Here is a 22258-nt window from a genome sequence, read left to right as displayed (position 1 = left end):
GGATTGTAACTGAGGCAGAGAAGGCATGAAGGTTGTCCAGGAGATCTAGGCAGGTCTGTTGTCCATGGTGCCAGGCTTTCACAGGCCATATGAACACCATAGACACAGACATTGGGTTTGTCAGGGAAGACACCAAGGACAACAGACTGGCATTTCTAGACTGTGAGGTTCTTACTGGGACCTGTGGCAAGGTAGAAATACAGATGTACAGGAAACCCCCACACACAGACCAGTACCTGATGTTTGACTCCCACCATCCATGGCAGCACAAAATAGGAGGCATCAGGACACTACGTCACAGGGCAGAAACCATCCCCACCTCCATGGATGCCAAAAAGAAAGGAAACCAGCACCTGAGGTCCTGTGGGTATCCTAATTGGGCCTTCATTAAATCTAAGTCTACCCCTAGACCTAAAACAATGGCAGACAGGGCTGAGACTCAGAGTCAACGGAAGAACCTGGTCCTTACTTACAGGCCGGCGTGTCGGAATGGATAAAATCAATATTTGGAAAATACCCCATACCTGTATTTTTCAAACCCACTAACACACTGAGACATAGGCTTGTACACCCTAATGATCCAACACCGAAACATAAGAGGAGCAACGTAGTAAATGCAATCCAGTGCAGGGAGGAGTGTTCTGAGCTGTACTTTGGGGAAACCAAATAGCCTTTACACAAGAGGATGGCCCAACACAGGAGGAGCAACAGCACAGGACCAGAATCAGCAGTTTACCTTCATCTAAAAGAAAAAAGACACTCATTTGAGGACAACAATGTTCACCTTTTGGACAGAGAAGAAAGGTGGTTAGAGAGGGATTAAGGAATCCATTCTTGCCAAAGTGGAAAATCCTTCCCTCAATAGAAGCGGAGGCCTCAGACACAAGTTCTCCCCCATTTTTCATGCTGCTCTTTCCTCAGTCCCCAGGAAGATTAAGACCACCAGGAAGGCCACTCTTAACGATCCACTTGGGGATGAACACAGGATCTAGGAGTAAGACATCCCAAACACAATCCACACCTCCATGGCACAATTAACAGCCATTCAGGTGCAGGGACAATGCAGCCACCCTGGGAAACATATATGGGGTCCCCTCACCAACCTTGGCCCAGACTGAAGTAGCTACCAAAAAGAAAGAAATCCAGTTGCCATGACTCAACCTACAGACAGTTTCCTGTAATAGGTCATTTGGATACTCAATCCTTGTTGACCACTTGAGGCCTGACCTTTGACTCTGCCAAACACTGAAAAAAATGATTTGTTACCATTGATACCTGGCTACCTGGCATCTCTGTGACTTGCTCCTTGAACAAGAACAAAATACCAACAAGGACTTCTGGGAAGGAGGTTCATAATTGACATAGTTTGAATCTCTTGGCTTTGCCCAGCTGAGGGGAGAGAGGCTGGATTAAGGGAATTGAATATACATATATGAATGTGGAAAGAATGAGAAAAGAGCAACACGTAGAAAAGAATTGAATGGGGGAGAGTTGGCGATATGGAGGACCAACGGAGACTGAACTGCAAAATTTGTCCAGGTAGAATTGTAGGTAAAGTTTTTAAACTTTTTTAAAAACAGCCCAGGTTATTCTACTGCCCTGAATTTTCTGCAGTCTCCCCTACCATACTGCTAACCAGGTTCCACAGTGAAAATGCTAAGGTCAGGCCTATATTCCCACTTGCTAAGATGGAGATTCATCTGCTGCTTCTCATTCCAATTACACAAATTCAACCTCCTGAGATGGAAGGAACTTGCAGGGCTGCTCAGAGGAAGGGAAGGTTTTTGCCAGGCTTCAGACTCACTTCCTCTCACTGTGTCTCCCGCACAGTAATAGACTGCCGAGTCCTCCGGCTTCAGGCTGTCCATTTGCAGATAGAGTTGGCTTTTGGAGTTGTCCCTGGAGATGGTGAAGCGTCCCTTGACTTTATCCAAGTAGTAAGTGCTAGATGAGTCTGTAGTTATGTGGGCCACCCATTCCAGGCCTTTTCCTGGAGCCTGCCTCACCCAGTCCATCCAGTAGCTGCTGAATGTGAATCCGGAGGCTTGGCAGGAGAGATGGAGGGATTCTCCAGGCCTTCTCAGGTCCCCTCCAGACTCCACCAACTGGCCCTCTGACTGGACACCTAAAAAAAAAAGTATTTCAAAAAGGTCTCGTATGTACAAGAATTAAAATGGAAACATCCTGAAGAGGGAGGAAACAATTACCTCTGAGCACTGCTAGTAAGGACACAAAGTTTACCCAGAGGATCATTTTGCTCCCTTGAATAAATGGAGGGGAATTGACAAGTGAGCGTTTGGGAGACTGCACAAACTTTGTGTTGGTGGGAGTAGCCTAAAAAGAGAAACCCTGGGGCTCCTTTAAAGGGGAAATTTTGGCCCCATTTACGTATCGCTCAGCATAAAAGAGCCCCTCGGGGCATTGAGGTATGGATTTCTTTCAACACACCTTTCACATGCAGGACATAGGAGTAAGGGCCTCTTTAGACTGGAATAATTAAAGCAAGATATGACTGAAACTCATTTCAAGAAAGTGTTTTTAGGTGACAGAAAGAGATCATGCACTGAAATTTCCTTAAACAGACACGTTAGAGCCGGCACATCGGAGTTCAGAACGGTTGCTCCACAGTTGTTCCGTTGACCACCTTCTTTGGAAGACACCCAAAATAAGTGAATGCAGACCGAGCCATGAGGCCCAATTTGTAAGCCACAGTCGAATTAGGCATACACATCCAAGTCTCAAACTTGGAATCAAAGAAATAATATTGGAAGCCTTAGGGGTGTTCCTTATTTGTTTTGTTTTTTACTCAACAATCTTATGGATTTCATATATTGGTTGCTTTTTGGTTGCCATTTTGTATGGTCTTCTGTGTTATTAACTGCCCAGAATTAATTCATCTTAAGATTCATAAACCTGCCTCTCCTACAATTATTCCATGGACTGAGAAACACAAATAAATGACTTTGCATTTTCCAAACAATTCAATTTGTTCTATATTTAGCAAAGCACATCTGTTGTCAACTCGGATGTGGCTTCATGGTGAGGAATGTAATCTCCTGGGATGTTAAACTTTCTGGAGGTCTTTTCAGTGATCTCTTAGGAAAATAAGAGTATATATAATGATGTCTCTGAAATGAGACAAGGCCTGTAGACCCTCCCTTGATTCGCCTCCCGCACCGCCACCCGAAACATATGCAAAATGATACAGTGTGACAATACTGCCCCCTGCTGTAAAACTTGAGGAGGGGAGGCATCAGCATAACTTCTGAGAAGAGTCTTCCATTAAAAAATTAGGGCTCAAAATAAACGAAAGATCTCCTGGAAACTATATTTACTTATTCATTCATTCATTCATTCATTCATTCATTCATTCATTCATTCATTCAATTTATATTGCCACCCAACTCAATCTAGTGACTCTGGGTGGCTAACAACAATAAAAACAGTGATAATATAAAACAATAAAAACAATAAGAAAACTTCAATATAAATATAAATACAGCCGAGTGATCTTAAAAGCCACCGTAACATAACCATGAAACAGGGCCATTCCTGCACTCCGGGACCCAGGCCCGGGCACAAAGCCAGGTCTTCAAGGCCTTCTGAAAAGCCAAGACAGGCATGTTGAATTATTCCTACCTAGGATAAATATCAGGGTTATATTTGATGAAATAAAAATCTAGCATTGCCATGTGGAAGTTGTGGGGCTGATTTTCCTCAATCATAGATCGAAAACTACAAGGTGAGACCATAGCAGTCATTTCAATATTTTTTTCCATTCAATTTTCCTTTTGAGCAAAGAAGCTGAGCGATTCCAATCTTTATCCCACCTGGAAGTTAGTGGGGCAGAAGGCAGTCGAGGCCTCCCTGGGTGGGGAGGGGGTGGCAGCAGGAACTGCCAGGCAGCTACCAAAGGCAAGAAGAGAGTCCAAACTCAATGGACCCGGGAGGCTTCTGGGAGAGGGTCTCTGCAATTCCCAACTTTTGGGTTTCTTGGCTCTGCCCAGCTGTGTGGAGGGAGTGTCAGGATTAAGGGAATTAAACATATATTAATGCCGAAGGAATGAGAAATGAACAACATGTAGAAACAAGTTTAACTGAGGAGAGATTGTGGTATTCAGAGAACTAAATGGGAATGAACTGAAATATTCATCAAGGAAGAAATGTAGGTCATGAGTCCCTATTTGTTCCTCTCATGAAATTTTAACTTAAAAAAAAAAAAGCTTCCTAGTATATTCTCCTGCCCTATTACTTCCTTCTTGTCCCTCAACCAAGTGCTAAGAAGATTAAACACTGTTTTTTCCAAGATCAGCTCTGGGCTTCCACTTCTTTTCATGGAGGTTTATCTGAACTTTCTTGGTTATAATACATGCATTGAACCTTCTGTGACTGAATCAACTTGCAGAGCGACTCAGAGGAAGGGAAGGTTTTTGCCAGGCTTCAGACTCACTTCCTCTCACTGTGTCTCCTGCACAGTAATAGACTGCTGTGTCCTCTGGCTTCAGGCTGTTCATTTGCAGATAGAGTTGGCTTTGGGAGTTGTCCCTGGAGACGGTGAACCGTCCCTTCACTTTGTCCGAGTAGTAAATAGTACTGGAACCTGGATTTATGTATGCCACCCATTCCAGCCCTTTTCCAGGGGCCTGTCTCACCCAGTACATGTAGTAGCTGCCGAAGTCAAATCCAGACCCTTGGCAGGAGAGACGGAGGGACTCTCCAGGCCTCCTCACGTCCCCTCCAGACTCCACCAACTGGCCCTCAGACTGGACACCTACAAAGAAAGGTGTTTCGGTGAAATCTCATGTATACAAGAATTAAAATAGAAAGAAACTCTGTATAGAGGGAAAAATTACCACTGAGGACTGCCAAAAAGGACACCAGGTTTAGCCACAGGATCATTTTTGCCCCCTTTAATGAATGGAGAGGAGTTGATATGATAGGATACAGGAAGGTGCACAAGTTTTGTGTTGGTGGGTGTAACCTGACAAGGAAAACCGTGTGTCTCCTTTAAATGGGAAATTTTGGGCCCATTTACATATCACTCAGCATAAAAGAGCCCCTCAGGGCATTGAGGTATAGATGTCTTTCAACACACCTTTCACATACAGGACATAGGAGAAAGGGCAGCTTAGACTGAAATAATTAAAGCAAGATCTGACAGAACCTCCTCAATCCAACTAGGGGTTTTAAGGTGACAGGAAGAAATCATGCCCTGAAATTTCCTTAAACAGCCACGTTAGAGCCCAGACATGGAAAGGATGGCACATCGGAGTTCAGGATGTTTCCTTCGCAGTTGTTCCCTTGGCCACGTTCTTTGGAAGACACCCAAAATAAGTGAATGCAGACCGAGCCGTAAGGCCCAGTTTGTAAGCCACAGTTGAATTTTACATACACATCCAAGTGTCAAAGGTGGAATTAAAAAAAATCATATTGGAAGCCTGAAGGGTGTTCCATATTAGTTTGGTTTTTAACTCGCAGTTGTATGGATTTCATATCTTGGTTTTTATTTTTTTTTGCTTGCCATTTTTTATGGTCTTCTTATGTGTTATTCGCTGCCCAGAGTTAATTCATACAAATACTAATAAAAATGCCTTTCCTACACTTACCCCATGGACTGAGAAATACAAATAAATGACTTTGCACTTTCCAAACAATTCAGTCGGTTCTTTATTTAGCAAAGTACATCTGTTGTCAACTCAGATAGGACTTTGTTGTGAGGAATGTAATCTCTTGGGATGTCAAACTGTCTTGAGCTCTTTTCAGTGAACTGTTAGGAAAATGAGAGTAAATATAATGATGCCTCCGAAGTGAGACAAGGCCTGTAGACCCTTCCTTGGTTCCCCTCCCCTACCCCCTCCCCCTCCCCCTCCCCACACATATGCAAAGCGATTCCGAGTGGCAACACTGCCCCCTGGTGGAAAATATGAGGATCAGAGGCATCTCCATAACTTTCCCAGGAGATTCTTGGATTAAAAAAATAGGGCTCAGAAGAAAGGAAAGATCTCCAGGAAACTTAAGCAGGTCTAGGGAGAAATCCAAAGTTGCTGTTTTGTTATATGATTGGAAATTACTTTTGATTGGTTACACTAGGAGATAATATATTTTCTGGAGGTCATTTATTCTTTTGCTTTTTCCTCCTAAATGTCATGAAACCATGTAAAAATGAGTTGGGAAGGACCATCTAGGTATAAAGTTCGATTCTGCCCCTGCCTCTAAAAATGAAACTTATGCAGAGCCAGAAGGAGAGAACAAAACTTAAGGGAGAATTGAGGAATGGGAAACCAGGAGTGACTCAGCAGAGCGGGAAAATGTGGAGATGCTGATTGGGCAGAAACTGGAGGGAGATTTAAACCCCCCAATCAGTGCTTGTGAAAGGAGAGCTGAGAAGTGAGCAAAGCGAAAGGCAACACAATTGGTGTGATGATTGCCTTAATCCCAATAAAACGCTCAGACTTCAAATCAAAGTTTAGGTTCTGATTTTATTTAGAATAGAGTGCAAACAGGAAGAAAGCTGAGAATGAGAAAAGCAAGCCTAAAGTCAAACTAAATAGCCCCACTTCAAACAGTATCCCACCCACCCCCTTCATTCATTACAATCCCCCATTCCCAGGTGCTCCTAACGAGCTCTGCTGATCAACGGGCAAAAAGACCTTGACATTAAAAAGATAACCCAAACACATTCCTACACGGCACAGGCAGACAGAGCTCTCCATACAAGGTTTACCAGCAGCACCCTCCCAGCCAGGAGCACGCATCAACACTCTGGCATGCGAACCATTATGATGCACAGGAACATTGAAATGGGGAACATGACAATTGGCTACTGAGGAGAAATGGCATTAAAAGGATCAGATAAAAAGGCTTCCATGCCAAGAGCAAGCTGCCAGAGACAACCGATCCACAGAGCTCACCGCTTCCTTAGGAGAGTCCTTACCAGAATGCGGAGCCTCGCCTGTAGCTGACACGGAATCAGAGCCAGCTCCTTCTACTCATGGACTTACTACCTCCTCCTCGCACTGTCCCAGCCAAGTCCTGTATTCCCTCTGCAGTCAAGCCTTGTTCAAGCAACCTAGCCAAGCAGCATCGTGCCTTCCGATCCCAGCTATGCCTCGCTGAGTCCAGCCATGCCTTTCGATTTAAGCCAAGTCTTACCAAGTCCAGCTTTGCTTTCTGATCCAAGGCATATTTTGCAAAGTCCAACCTTACTCCCAGACTCAAGTCTTGTCTTGTCGATTCCAGTTGTACTTCAAGATTCAAGCCTTCTCTTGCCAAGTTCATCTGTGTTTCCAGATTTGAGCCTCATTCTGCCCAGTCCAGCCATGCTTCCAGATCTAAGCCTTGCCTTGCCAAGTCCAGCCTTGTCTCCAGATTCAAGCCTCGTCTTGCTGGTCCAGCCGAATCCAGTCCTGTCTCCAGCTCCCAGCTCTCTCTTGCCATTCCAGCCAAGTCAAGCCCTGCCTCCAGTTCCAAACCTCATCTAGTCAGTCCACCCAAGCCTTGTCTCGCCTCCAGTTTGAAGCCTAGTCTAGTCTTGCTGCTCCAGCAGAGCCCTATCTTGCTGCCACGGTCAAGCCTAGCCTCACCTCCTTGCTGGTCGCTGCAACTTTGACTTGTCTTCCTCCACTACCTGGATGGACTTGAGTGAATAGTGCTATTTAAAATATGAACTCTTTTCTGATGCAAATAGTTAATTGTAAATAAGGAACTCCCTTTTGTAGTCTGCCTGGCTGTCTCTTAGGCCAAACAGGACACTAGGTCATTGAGTAAAAACCATCCCTGAGAGGTGGGGAGCCGACCCTCTCTCCAGACCTCCAACCAAAAGAGGCCATTCTAGCCAGATCAAAGCAGAGCAGCCCCATTCTTCCCTCACCCTTGTTTTACTCCTGGCAGTCAAGGTTGGAAGTGTTTATCATTTATCAAAATCTGCTCTATACTAGTTTTGTATTCTGTCTGATAGGAGAATAATTCTGAACATCCCTTGTCCATCTCCTACCATTCATTGAGGGTGGATGACTGTGGTTTTACTAAATATGGGACTTAGAGGAAAATATAATTTTATCCTCTTTTTATTTTTCTTTATTTCTTCAAACAATATTCCACTTTTTTACATAAATCCCATCTCTACATTCACAGGACCCCTTTTGGCCATATTGCATGGTTCAATTAAAGCAGAAGCTATAGCTGAATATACAACATCCTCAGAATAAAAGAGGCACTCAGTGCATTGACCTTCCACTTTTCCTTGAAGGTATATTCCACTGAGGAGAGGAAAGGAGAGGAGAGGAGAGGAGAATTGTCCCTTAATTTACAAATGTCTTTGGATATAAAAGTCTCTCTCCATTCACATGATAGATTTCTCTGAAACTATTTTGAGATTATTGGCAACTTCTTATAGGAGTCTGTTCTGTGAAGTGTCCAACCAGTGATCAGGTGTCCAGGCAATTGGTTCTTTTAGATCCAGAGACAATAAGCACACCAGTGGATAAAGAAAGGTTAAGCTTTGTTATAAACTTAAGCAAAGAGATCTAAAGAGAAACACAGTTTAACCAGAAACAGTCTAGGCAGATTAAACAGAATATATAAAAAACATAGCATAAAGAAAGAGAAATCATACATACGAAGCAATCTGATCCTATTCCCTCTAGCTGCCTGGAGCTTCCTTAATAAGGACTGCAGGAATACACCTTAGGATGACAATTTTCTGCAGCACCCAGTGTGCAGAACCTGCACACAAGCTCCCAAATTCAAAAGAACATTCCTTTTTTATCAAAGTCTGGACCTCAAAACTCTTGACCAGGTTTCTGTGGTACCAAGGCTGCAGGACACTACCTTGACCTGTTTATCACATCATCTAAGAGCCTGGGAAGCTATACAGATAATCTAGTGCCTAACAAAAACAATCTGGGGGGTTTCTCTTATCTCTCCCCTGCTCATAAAAGAGATATTTTCTGGAGGGCTGTTGGAGGAGTGGACTTATTCTCCACCCCATGCCAAACAGAAATTAAATAACAAGCCTGTTAAATATCTGTAGAACTCAATATAAACTCTAATCTTCTTTGGTGAGGGAGGAAAATCAAAATATGTCACTTAACTTCTCGAAATAACAAAGGTCTTCCACATTTCCTCTACGCTCCACCCCTGGAATATTTTAATTAAGTATGAGAGATTTTTCTATAAATATGGAGTGTCAATAAAACAAGAGGTTTTTTTATTTTACTTATTTACTTATTTATATTTCAAATTTCATCACCAACCATCTCACTTGAAGAGCGACTCTGGGTGGTTCACAATAAAAGGTTATGTGATTTAAATAAGCAATCGAGAATGATAGGCATACCACAGTGGTTGAACTTCCACATGTCAGAAAGTCAAGTAATCCATTTATCACCAAACTTTTCCCAAATGGCTGAGAAAGATAATTAATCATTTTCCCCATATTTATTTCCCATTTAATTTCCATGTTGAGCAAAAAGGCAGAGCAATTCCAATCTTCCCCCCACCCGGAAGTTAGTGGAGGGGATGGCAGGTCGAGGCATCCCTGGGTGGGGAGGGGGTGGCAGCAGGAACTGCCAGGCAGCAAACAAAGGCAGGAAGAGAGTCCAAACTCAATGGACCCAGGAGGCTTCTGGGAGAGGGTCTCTGCAATTCCCAACTTTTGGGTTTCTTGGCTCTGCCCAGCTGTGGGGAGAGAGTGTCAGGATTAAGGGAATTGAATTTATACATTTATATGGAAGGAATGAGAAATGAGCAACAGGTAGAAAAGAATTTAACTGAGGAGAGTTGGTGGTATTCTGAGAATCAAATGGAATGAACTGAAATATTCATCAAGGAAGAAATGTAGGTAATGAATCTGTATTGGTACCTCCCATGATTTTTTATTTTTTAAAAAAAATAACTTCCTAGTATATTCTCCTGCCCTAATTTCTCCTTCTTCTCCCACAACCAAGTGCTAACCAGATATCAAACTGCTTTTTCCAAGATCGGCTCTGGGTTCCCACTTCCTTTCATGGAGGCTTATCTGAACCTTCTCAGTTATAATACACAAACTCAGCTTTCTGTGACTGAATCAACTTGCAGAGCTGCTCTGAGGAAGGGAAGGTTTTTGCTGGGCTTCAGACTCACTTCCTCTCACTGTGTGTCTTGCACAGTAATAGACTGCCGAGTCCTCCGGCTTCAGGCAGTTCATTTGCAGATAGAGTTGGCTTTTGGAGTTGTCCCTGGAGATGGTGAAGCGTCCCTTGACTTTGTCCGAGTAGTAAGTGTCAGATGACCCAGTTCTTGCAGCCCATTCTAGTCCTTTCCCTGGAGCCTGTCTCACCCAGCCCATGTGGTAGCTGCTGAAGGTGAAACCAGCCTGTTTCACCCAGTTCATTCCATAGCTGCTCAAGGGGAAGCCGGAGGCTTGGCAGGAGAGACGGAGGGACTCTCCAGGCCTTCTCACACCCCCTCCGGACTCCACCAACTGGACCTCAGTCTGAGCCCCTAAAAAAAATAAAGATGGTTCAATGAGATCTCATGTATACAAAAACAGAAAATGGAAGTATATTCTGTAGAGAGGGAAGAGTTACCTTGGAGGACTACAAATAAGGGCACCAAGTTTAGCCAGGGGACCATTTTCCTCTCTCTAACAAATGGAGAGGAATTGATAGAGAAGGATTCAGGAAAGTGCACCAACTTTGTGCTGGTGGGTGTAGCCTGAAAAGGGAAACCGTGGGGCTGCTTTAAAGAGGAAATGGTGCCCTGATTTGCATGTCACTTCAGATAAAAGAGCCCTTCAGTGCATCCACATAAAGATTTCTTTGCATAGACCTTACAAACATGGTTTTCAAATAATATTCCAGACCAAAAAAAAAAAAAAAGGAAAGACAGGGATCTATTATCATCATCATCAATATTTTGGCAAGTGCCTTGATTTACATATTTCGTGGCATAAAAGAGCCCCTTATTTCATTGACTAACAGATTTTTTTGCACACATCTTTCACACATGATTTTGAATTGATGGGATATCTTCAGAATAATCTAGGCACACTTTCACGTGTTTTCAGTGTGAGTACATTGGAGAAAGGACAAATTTTCATTTGAATATGTAAAGCAAGAACTGGAGAAAAACATCAGCAGTTCAGAAAAGCATTTCAAAGTGAGAGAAAGAAAATATGCAATAAGAATAATTTAAATAGACATGCTAGAAACCATACATGAAAAGCATGGCACATGTGAGTTCAGAATGTTGGCTCCACAGCTGTTCCCTTAACCATTTTTTTTGAAAGAAACCCAACACCACTCAATGCAGACCAAGCCAGAAGGCACCATTATAAGCCACAGTTGAATTGGACTTGAAATACATGTCCAAGTCGCAAAGTGAGAATCAAAGAAACCCCAGGCAAAGGAGATAGAGCTGGACCCTGTGGGGTCTTTCTCTTTATTCGATTAGTTTTAACTTGGCATTTGTATCAATTTTATATACTGTTTGTTTTCCGGTTTTTATTTGTACAGCGATTTTATTGATTGCCAGCTGCCCAGAGTTGGGTCCACAAGATGGGTTGCTGTACAGTTTGAAATAGTGATAATGGCAAGATGAAAACTGATACAAATGCTGTGAAATGCACTCTCTCTGTGAGTGAGAAATACAAATAAAATTATTTATTCCCCAAAGAATTCAGATTGCTCAATATTTAGCAAAGTACAGCTGTGGTCAATTCAGACATAGCCTGAGTGAGGATAATGGCCTCTTGAGATGCTACATTTCCTTGAATTGTTTCAGTGATCTCTTAGGGACATAACAGTAAAGAAAATGTTGCCCCCAAAATGAGTCAATGTCTGCAGACATTCCTTTATTCCCCTGCCCCACCCACACCCCACACTTAGGGAAAGTGATTCAGTGTGACAGCACTGCCCCCTGGTGTACAATGTGAGAAGAGCAGGCATCTACTTAACTTCCCCAGGAAACTCTTGCATTCAAGAACGGTAAGTGGGGCTGAGAAGAAATGAGGGAGCTCCAGGAGATAGGAAATCAATCATGAAGCTTTAGTCTATGACTGTTTGCATTTTCTGTGGGTGGGGGATTCTTAGTTTTTTCTTCTAAACAAGGGGCAAGTCACTCACGCCCTGGTCAACCCATAGCTTGACTACTATAACACACTCTATGTGGCGCTGTCTTGAAGACCACCCCAAAGCTTGACTTGATTCAGAATTCAGTGGTGCAGGAAGTGATGGGCTTCCCTCCATATGCCTGTCTAATATCTCTGCTTTGCAAAATGCACTGGTTTCCAGTTTGACTCTGGTTGAGATTCAAGGTGCTGGTCACTTTGTAGAAAGCTCTAAGTGGCATAAAGCCTGTTTACTTGAGGGACTGCCTGCAATGGGGCAGATTTTCTTTAATCACATATCAAAACCTACAATTCCTTAGGCTCCTCACCTCTGAGGATCTTGGAAAAAGAAGTGCGAGATTTATTTCAAAAACGAAAGATCAGAAAAGCTCCAGGCCCAGATGGCGTGACTCCTTCCTGGCTGAGAGCTTATGCGGAACAACTGGCCCCTATTTTTACACACATTTCTAATCAATCGTTGGAGATGTGTCATGTTCCTTCTTGTTTTAAAAGCTCTACAATTATTCCAGTTCCTAAGAAATCTTCCATCAGTGAGTTGAATGACTGCAGACCTGTTGCATTGACGTCTGCAGTTATGAAGACCTTTGAGAGGTTAGTGCTGGCTCATCTGAAAGCTATCAGGGATCCTCTGCTGGATCCACTGCAGTCTGCTTATAGAGGAAACAGGTCAGCAGATGATGCTGTCAACATGGCTCTACGTTATATTCTGCAACATCTTGAATCTCTGGAGTCTTATGTACGAATCCTTTTTGTGGACTTTAGCTCAGCATTCAATACTATTATTCCAGGAATTCTTTATAACAAATTGGTCCAGCTTACTGTGCCTGACCTTACCTGTAGGTGGATAATCAGTTTTCTAACAGATAGAAAACAGCATGTGAGGTTAGGCAAAACTACGTCCAGTATTCAGTCAGTTAGAACAGGTGCCCCTCAGGGATGTATGCTCTCCCCGTTGCTTTTCTCCCTCTATACCAATGACTGTATTTCAAAATTTAATTTAATTTAATTTAATTTAATTTAATTTAATTTAATTTAATTTAATTTAATTTAATTTAAATTATTTTCTATCCCGCCTTTATTATTTTTACAAATAACTCAGGGTGGCAAACATACCTAATACTCCTTCCACCTCCTATTTTCCCCACAACAGCAACCCTGTGAGGTGGGTTGGGCTGAGAGGGAGGGACTGGCCCAAGGTCACCCAGCCGGCTTTCACGCCTAAGGCGGGACTAGAACTCACAGACTCCTGGTTTCTAGCCTGGTGCCTTAACCACTAGACCAAACTGGCTCTCCAAAAATTTGGCTGGGATCAAGCTCGGGTCACGGGGAAGGTTTTCAGTTGCAATGCTGCCACCTACCACTCTACCCCACACAACCCGAGTTCTTCTGATAAAAGATTATTCTGTTAAAGTTCTGAAATTTGCAGATGATACAACTATTATTGGTCTCATTCGGAATCGTGATGAGTCAGCATATAGACGGGAGGTACAACAACTGGCCCTGTGGTGGAGTTATAACAACTTGAAACTGAATACGATCAAAATTGTAGAGATGGTTGTGGATTTTAGAAAGAATCCTTCTAACTCCCCTCTTCTTACCATATTCAATAGCCCAGTATTAGTAGTAGAGTCCTTTAAGTTTTTGGGCTCCATAATTTCTCAAGACCTGAAATGGATGCTTAACATCAGAACTATCATCAAAAAGGCACAACAAAGGATGTTCTTCCTGCGTCAACTTCAGAAGTTTAATCTATCTCAGGAGCTTTTGGTACAGTTTTACAGAGGAATTATTGAATCTGTTATCTGTTCTTCTATAACTGTCTGGTTTGGTTCCGCAACCAAGCAGGACAAATACAGACTTCAACGGATAGTTAAGTCTGCAGAAAAAATCATTGCAATCCGCCTGCCTTCTATAGAGGACCTGTATATTGCAAGGGTCAAAAGGAGGGTGGAGAAGATATCTGCAGACCCTTCGCATCCTGGACATAAACTGTTTCAACTTCTACCATCAGGACGGCGCTACAGAGCACCGTATGTCAAAACATCTAGACATCGAAACAGTCTTTTTTCCTCGTGCCATTGCTCTGTTGAACTCCTAATTCATGTAGCATGATATAATGATAGACAATGCATGGTAAGATAGGACTGCTAAGATGTGACCGGTAATGCTCTGTTAAATGTGAACATATGTTGGACAACAGATGCAGTACACTGTCCCTTAATTCTCCTTTTAAATATGAGTGTGTGTTAGTTAATAGTTGTAGTATTATTTTCTTCATTTTTTTTCTTTCTTGATTGTATAGTTTTAGTAGATAACATTATTACTTACTATTGTTTATTTTTGATGTTCTATAAATATATTGAGAGCTCTTCCACAGAAGTCAAATTCCTTGTATGTCTAATCATACTTGGCCAATAAAGTATTCTATTCTATTCTATTCTATTCTATTCTATTCTATTCTATTCTATTCTATTCTATTCTATTCTATTCTATTCTATTCTATTCTATTATTTTCCCCCTACCAAAGTGCTAACCAGGTTCCCCACTGCTTATTCCAAGATCAGCTGTGGGCTCTCACTTCATACTGTGGAGATTTATTTGCTGCTTCTCACTCCAATGACACAAACACAGCCTTCTGTGACTGAATCAACTTGGATAGTACTTCTGAGGAAGGGAAAGTTTTTGCTGGGCTTCAGATTCACTTCCTCTCACTGTGTCTCCCACACAATAATAGACTGCCGAGTCCTCCGGCTTCAGGCTGTTCATTTGCAGGTATACTTGGCTTTTGGAGTTGTCCCTGGAGATGGTGAAGTATCCCTTCACTTTGTCCGAGTGGTAAGTACTGGAACTTGGATTTATGTGGGCTACCCACTCCAGGCCTTTCCCTGGAGCCTGTCTGAACCAGTTCATGCCGTAACTGCTGAAAGTGAATCCGGAGGCTTGGCAGGAGAGGCGGAGGGACTCTCCAGGCCTTCTCACATCCCCTCCAGACTCCACCAACTGGACCTCAGACTGAGCTCCTAAAAAAATAAGCGTGTTTCAATGAGATCTGCTGTATACAAAAATGGAAAATAGAAGGAAATTCTCTATAGAGGGAAGAATTACCTCTGAGGACTGCCAAAAAGGACACCAAGTTTAGCCACAAGACCATTTTTGCTCCGTCCAACAAATGGAGGGAAATTAATAGGGAAGGCTTCAGGGAAGTGCACAAACTTTGGGTTGGTGGGTGTAGCCTGAAAGGGGAAACCATAGGGCTCCTTTAAAGAGGAAATTGTCTGTCAATTTGCATATTGCTTGGGATAAAAAGAGCCCCTCAGGGCATTGATCTCCTAGATTGCCTTGCACACATCTTACACTGGTGGTTTTCCAGTCCTTTGAAAAATGTAGGCAAAGGGTCTTTTTTTATGGTGAGGACATAGGAGAAAGGGGACGTTTACATTAGAGTAATTAAAACAAAGATATGCAAAAATTCACCACTTCTCAAAAGTGATTCAGGGCAACAGAGAATGAAGATGTACTATTTTTTTTTTTTTTGAAAGAGACAGGTTAGAGATAGAAATTGAAAAGAACAGCACATCTGAGTGCTGAGCACATTTGTCTACCTTTTCTCCCTGTTTGAAGACACCCAAAATAATTAAATGCTGACCCAGCCATGAAGCACAGTTTATAAGCTGGAGATGAATCAGGGAAATCACAGGGAGAGAAGAACTCAATTGAGCCTGTGGGGTTTTCCTTGCCTATTAGACTGGTTTTTAACTGGACAGTTGCATGGATTTAATCTATTGCTTGCTTTGGGTTGCTATTTTGTGTGGCGTATTTATCAGTAGCCCAGATTTTATTTGGCAAGGTGAGCAGCCCTACTAATTGAAACAACAACAACAACAACAATAATGGCAATAGTAATATCAATATCATATACTAATTAAAATGTCAGGAAATACACTCTCTCTGTGGACTGGGAAATATTTATAAGTCATTTTGCATTCTCCCAAGATTTGAGTCTGTTGTCAACTCAGACATGGGTTCACAGTCAGGGTTGCGGCCTCCCAAGATGTGGAATTTCCTTGAGACCTTTTCAGTGACCGATTACAGAAATGACAGAGAAACAACTAGACACTTGTTTTGTCTCCCCACCCCACCCCCACCCCACACACAGCCAATGGGATTCAGTGTGGCAGCGCTGCCCCCTGGTGTGGAAAGTGAGGAGGGCAGGCCTCTGCCCAATTCCCCATGGAGATCCTTTCCGGGCAAAGATGTCCTCCATGTGATTATGGCCGTTTGGATAGTTAGAAGGGTTATGCCACAGTTGCATTCCCTGCCTGCTGCCACAGCACTCTATGACACCCCATTCCAGCATTCCGTCTGAAGCCAGTCTCATCCAGAGTGGATTGCAAACAGAGAAGCTGTAATTGGAATCTTCCAGGCCATATTAATAATTTTTAGTTTCCTTCTAGCAAACTCTCTGATTGGATACCTGTAACAAAAGAGTCCTAAAGTTCTCACTAGAGGGCTGATTTCTTCTCCTCTGATATATGTACTAGCTCTTTGTTCCTCTTGGCACTCAGGACCCTCTCAGGTCTCAGGATCCTTTCTCAGGAGCCTCTCAGGTCTCATTGGAAAATCCAGCCAACTGGGGCTGAGCTGACTTGCAGAGCCGCTCTGAGGAAGGGAAGGTTTTTGCCAGGCTTCAGACTCACTTCCTCTCACTGTGTCCCTCGCACAGTAATAGACTGCTGAGTCCTCTGGCTTCAGGGTGTTCATGTGCAGATAGAGTTGGCTCTTGGCGTTGTCCCTGGAGGTGGTGAAGCGTCCCTTGACTTTGTCCGAGTAGTAAGTACCAGAACTTGGATTTATGTGGGCCACCCATTCCAGCCCTTTTCCAGGGGCCTGTCGCACCCAGTCCATGTTGTAGCTGCTGAAGTCGAACCCGGAGGCTTGGCAGGAGAGACGGAGGGACTCTCCAGGGCTCCTCACGTCCCCTCCAGACTCCACCAACTGGGCCTCAGACTGGACACCTAGAAAAATAAAGGTGTTTCAATAAGGTCTCCTATGTACAAGAATTAAAATGGAAAAAAAAAAAAACACTGTATAGAGGGAAGAATTACCTCTGAAGACTGCCAAAAAGGACACCAAGTTTAGCCACAGGATCATTTTTGCTCCTGCTAATGAATGGAGGGAAATTGACAGGAAAGGATTCAGGAAAGTGCACAAACTTGATGTTGGTGGGAGTAGCCTGAAAAGGGAAAGCTTGGGGCTCCTTTAAAGGGGAAATTGTGGCCTAATTTACATACTGCCTGGGATAAAAGAGCCCCACAGAGTATTGACATATAGATTTATTTCACACACCTTACACATATGATTTTGAGTTGTTGGGAAATCATCAGAAAAATCAAGGACAGATTTACATTAGTGTAAGAAGCAAAATCTAATAAATCCTCCACAATTCAGCAAAACATTTAAAGGAAAGAGAAAGAAAACACACACTGAGAATATTTTAAAAAGCCACGTTAGAGACCGAAGATGAAAAGTGCAGCACATTTGCTCCACAGTTGTGCCACTGACCATGTTTTTTTCAGGAAACCCAAAGAAGCTGAAGGCAGACGAAGCCATAAGGCACAATTTTCCATCACAGTTGAATTACATTTCCATTTTCAAGTCACTAAATCAGAATCAAATAATTCACAGGCGAAGCAGAAATAGATGGACCCGGTAGGGCCAGTTTTGTTTATTAGATTGGTTTTAACTCAGCGGTTGTATGGATTTTGTACACTGGTTGTTTTTCGGTTGCTATTTTGTGTGGTGTTTGTTGCCCAGAGTTGATTCCACAAGATGGGCAGCTGTACAAACTGCAATAATACTGGATATACTAATGCTAATAACAATGTCACCAAATAAACTTTCTCTGTGACTGAGAAATTTAGACTGCTTGATATTTAACCAAGCTGGCTTCACAGTGAGGATTGTAGCATCCTGAGAAGCAAAGTTTTCTTGAGACCTTTTCAACAATAGAAAAATGCCTCCAAAATGAGATAATGTTCAATAATTCCACCCCAACCTCACATTTAGCCAATACAATTCAGTATGACAACTGTCCCCCCTGGCGTAAAAGGTGAGGAGGGGAGGCATCTACTTAATTCTCCAAGGAGATTCTACTAGAATAATGCTACTACTGGAATACTACTATCTGTCTCTTCACCCAAGAGGGATGGTTATAGCTACATTGAAGTGAGGCTGCCCTGTTCTCCTTATCTTTCTTTAACTCTAAACAGACCAGATTGGCAAATCTGCTCTATACTAATTTTGTATTCTTTTGAAAGGAGAATCATTGTTATGGTCTCAGAAGAAAGGCTACCAGATAACTTTGGTTGCCATTAGGGTGAGATGTGGAGGAAAACATAATTTTATCTTCTATTTCATTTACTTTCCTTTATTTATCCAAAGTTTTGGCCAGTTCCCATTAATAAAACTCCCTTCCTCCTCTCAAGCCATAAGAAAAGGAGTATTAGAGCCAGTTTGGTCTAGTGGTTAAGGCAATGGGCTAGAAACCAGGAGACTATGAGTTCTAGTCCTGTCTTAGGCCTGAAAGCCGGCTGGGTGACCTTGGGCCAGTCCCTCTCTCTCAGCCCAATCCACTTCACAGGGTTGTTGTTGTGGGGAAACTAGGAGGAAAGAATATTAGGTATGTTTGCCACCTTGAGTTATTTATAAAAATAATAAAGGCTGGATAATAAATAAATAAATAACTCACCAGGATGTAACAACAAAAGACATCAAAGACCTTCAATGGCCCAGCAACAGTCGTACTAAGGGAAGACGAGTAATGTAGCTGGGCAGAAAACTGCTGAAGTTCTTTTCTCAGCGGAGGGCTGTAATGGTTGCCTATTCTAAAACACCATCAGATTCATAAGTAGGAATTCAGAGTTATCTGATTTATTAAAGAATAGTATGCAGGATCACAGAGAAAGCTGAGAATGATGAAATCACTCCGAATTCAAACTAAAAACCCTCGGTGCAAATGAAATCCCTCCCCCTGTAGAATCTTCTCAGATCCACAATCCCAGGCGCTCCTAACAGTTTCTGATGGTCTGCGGGAAAAGGCTTTGAACAGATAACGTGACCCAAACACGTTCCATTGTACTGATTCCACATACAGAGCATGGTACAAGGTCTCACAGCAGCCCCCTCCCAAACAGAAACGCGCGTCAGAGCCATGGCATGTGAAACGCCACGATGTATAAACTACATTGAATCAGCGAACATGACAAGGGCACAGGATTAACCTCTGACATTCCACCACCATAATAGGGGAACAAAGGGTATTTTTCCAGTGTCGCTCCCTCCTTTCAAACTGCTCCATCCTTCTTCCTCTCGTTTACATGGAAAAAACATGGAACCACTCTATGGACAAAGAAACCCGCCAGTGAGTCAGAGCTTTGGAATTTCCCACTCACTAGGACACAATTTCTACGAAAGTCCTCCCTTTTCTTGTCTTCTTGTTTCTCTTTTTTTCTATGAGCATAAATATCAATACTTGCAATAATGGGAGATCTTCCTTCTCACTGTTGCGGAATCTCTCTTCCATCTACAACATTTTTGTTTTTTGGACTTGTTGTCATTTTGTATTTTTCCCAAATTTTTCAGAATTATCAAATGGTCAAAAGAAATCAAAGACTATTTTTCCTGGAGTGAGGCCATCCTGTTCCATTCTTCATCCATCCTAGCTTTGCTCATAGAAAATGGGTTTGTCAGTTACGTCACGTCACGTCACGTCACGTCACTTCACTTCACTTCACTTCACTTCACTTCACTTCACTTCACTGCTGCTTCTCAGTTATGATATAAAAATTCAACCTTCTGTGACGGAATCAGCTTGGAGAGCGGCTCTGAGGAAGATAAAGTTTTTGCCAGGCAACAAATTCACTTCCTCTCACTCTGTCCCTCGCACAGTAATAGACTGCCGTGTCCTCCGGCTTCAGGTTGTTCATTTGCAAGTAGAGTTGGCTTTTGGAATTGTCTCTGGAGATGGTGAAGCGTCCCTTGACTTTGTCCGAGTAGTAAGTGCTAGATGAACTTGGATTTATATATGAAACCCATTCCAGTCCTTTTCCTGGAGCCTGTCTCACCCAGGCTATCCAGGCACTGCTGAAGGTGAATCCAGAGGCTTGGCAGGAGAGACAGAGGGACTCTCCAGGTTTTCTCACATCCCCTCCAGACTCCACCAACTGGACCTCAGACTGGACTCCTAAAATGAAAGTTGTTTTAAAGGGCTCTCCTGAATACGACAAGAAAACATAGGAAAAAACTGTACAGGGAGGAAACAATTACTACCTCTGAGGACTGCTAGTAAGGACTCCAAGTTCAGTCACAGGATCGTTTTTGCTCCCCCTAAAAACAGAGGGAATTGTCAGTAAAAGATATGGGAAACCAAACAAACTTTCTGTTGGTGGGTGGATCCTGAAAAGGGACACTGTGGGGCTCCTTTAAATGGGATATTGTGTGTCGATTTGCATACCGCTTGGGATAAAAGAGCCCCTCAGGGCATTGACTTCCAGATTTCTTTGCACATCAATTTCATGGCTGATTTTCAAATAGTGTTTCAGTCCTAAGAAAAGGGAGGGCCTGCAGTTTTTTCTTTCTTTCTGTGAATTCATAGGAGAAAGGGCCAGTCTTGCAACATTTCACCACATCTCTAAAATAATTCAAAGTAATAGAATAAACTTGTTTAAAGAAACCCTTTTTAAGGACAGGATATAAAAAGGCTAGAACCTCTGAGTTATGAAGATTGCTACACAATTGCTTCTTTAACCTTTGTGTGTTTGTTTTTTTAGAAAACCCCAAGCACATTAACTGGTGACTAAGCCTGGAGGAATGATTTGTAAGCAGCAGTCATTGGGTCTACCCAAGTCACAAAGTCAGGCTTAGATAAATCATTTTATGACCAAATACACTCTCTATATTAAATTTAAAAAAATAAAATAAAATTATATATATATATATATATATACACACACACACATACATATACATATACATATACATATACATATACATATACATATACATATACATATACATATACATATACATATACATATACATATACATATATTGTAAACTCAGACATGGCTTCACAGTGAGGATTATAGTCTCTTTAGAAGTTAAATTGTTTTGAGATCCTTTGAGAGAACTTTGAAGCAAGTAGCAGGAGATATAATCAACCTTGGAAATGAGACCATATTTCTGCAGACTGGTTTGATTTCCCTGTCCACCTCTCCCCCTTTGGCAATACTGCCCCCTGGTGTAAGTGATGGGAGAGTCCCCAAAGAGACTTTTTTGTTCCAGGAGGGGAAGTGAAACTGAGAACAAATGAAGGATCTCTCAGAGATTTAGAAGGTCTAGTGAGAAATCCAAACTGTTCTTGTTTCCTCATAGGAAATTGGTTTTGAAGAATTTATTCATTAATTAATTCATTCATTCATTCATTCATTCATTCATTCATTCAATTTGTGGCCCATCTCAGACCAGTGGGTGGCTAACAACAACAACAACAACAACAACAACAACAACAACAACAACAATGATGATGATGATGATGACGATAATAATAATAATAATAATAATAATAATAATAATAAAAACCATCAAACAATTAAATGTAAATACAGCAAAGAGGCCTTAAACACCATTGGTCTCAGCACAACCATGAAATGGGGTCCTTGGTGCACTTGGGACCCCAGGCCTGGGCATAAAGCCAGGTCTTTTAGGCCTTCCAAAAAGCCAAATTGGTAGGAGCCCTCCTAATCCCAGGTGGGAGGATGATCCAGGGGGCAGGCAACAGAGCAAAAAAGGCACATCTCCTGGTCCCCAACAGTGGACATTCCTTGGCTGAAGGGACCCAGAGCATGCCCATCCTGCCAGACTGGATTGGGTGGGTAGAAACAACTGGGAGGAGATGGTCCCAAGCCATGAAGAGCTTTAAAGGAGACAACCGGCACCTTGAACTGCACCCAGAAACACACCAGCAACCAATGCAGCTCCCGAAGCAGTGGTGTTACATATGCCGAGTCACTGACACTATTTACAACCTGGGCAGCTGCATTCTGTACCAGCTGAAACTTCCTGATGCTCTTCAAGTGCAGCCCCATGTAG

General features: G+C 42.5%; 1 protein-coding gene and 2 gene segments (V, D, J or C); all 3 read right to left on the bottom strand.

Moving 5' to 3' along the window:
• Positions 1–1631: 1631 nt before the first annotated feature.
• On the bottom strand, positions 1632–10614 carry LOC134497141 (uncharacterized). Its single transcript, XM_063302839.1, has 4 exons — positions 10569–10614; positions 10145–10482; positions 2208–2334; positions 1632–2125 (listed from the first exon to the last, which is right to left on the bottom strand). The coding sequence occupies exons 1-4, from the start codon at positions 10612–10614 to the stop codon at positions 1632–1634; spliced, it is 1005 nt and encodes a 334-aa protein (XP_063158909.1).
• A 4141-nt stretch (positions 10615–14755) lies between these two features.
• LOC134497140 (immunoglobulin heavy variable 3-21-like) lies at positions 14756–15260 on the bottom strand. The segment is given in 2 exon segments: positions 14756–15129; positions 15215–15260. Coding segments are annotated over 2 exon segments (420 nt in total).
• Positions 15261–16819: 1559 nt separating this feature from the next.
• LOC134495874 (immunoglobulin heavy variable 3-21-like) lies at positions 16820–17318 on the bottom strand (the record flags this gene model as incomplete). The annotated part of the segment is given in 2 exon segments: positions 16820–17124; positions 17215–17318. Coding segments are annotated over 2 exon segments (351 nt in total), but the record flags the coding sequence as incomplete, so codon positions are not given.
• Positions 17319–22258: the final 4940 nt, after the last annotated feature.

Source organism: Candoia aspera, chromosome 4, assembly GCF_035149785.1.
Source record: "Candoia aspera isolate rCanAsp1 chromosome 4, rCanAsp1.hap2, whole genome shotgun sequence".
Lineage (NCBI taxonomy): Eukaryota > Metazoa > Chordata > Lepidosauria > Squamata > Boidae > Candoia > Candoia aspera.
The sequence above is the reverse complement of the archived record's forward strand: the minus strand, read 5'-3'. Positions and strand labels throughout refer to the sequence as shown.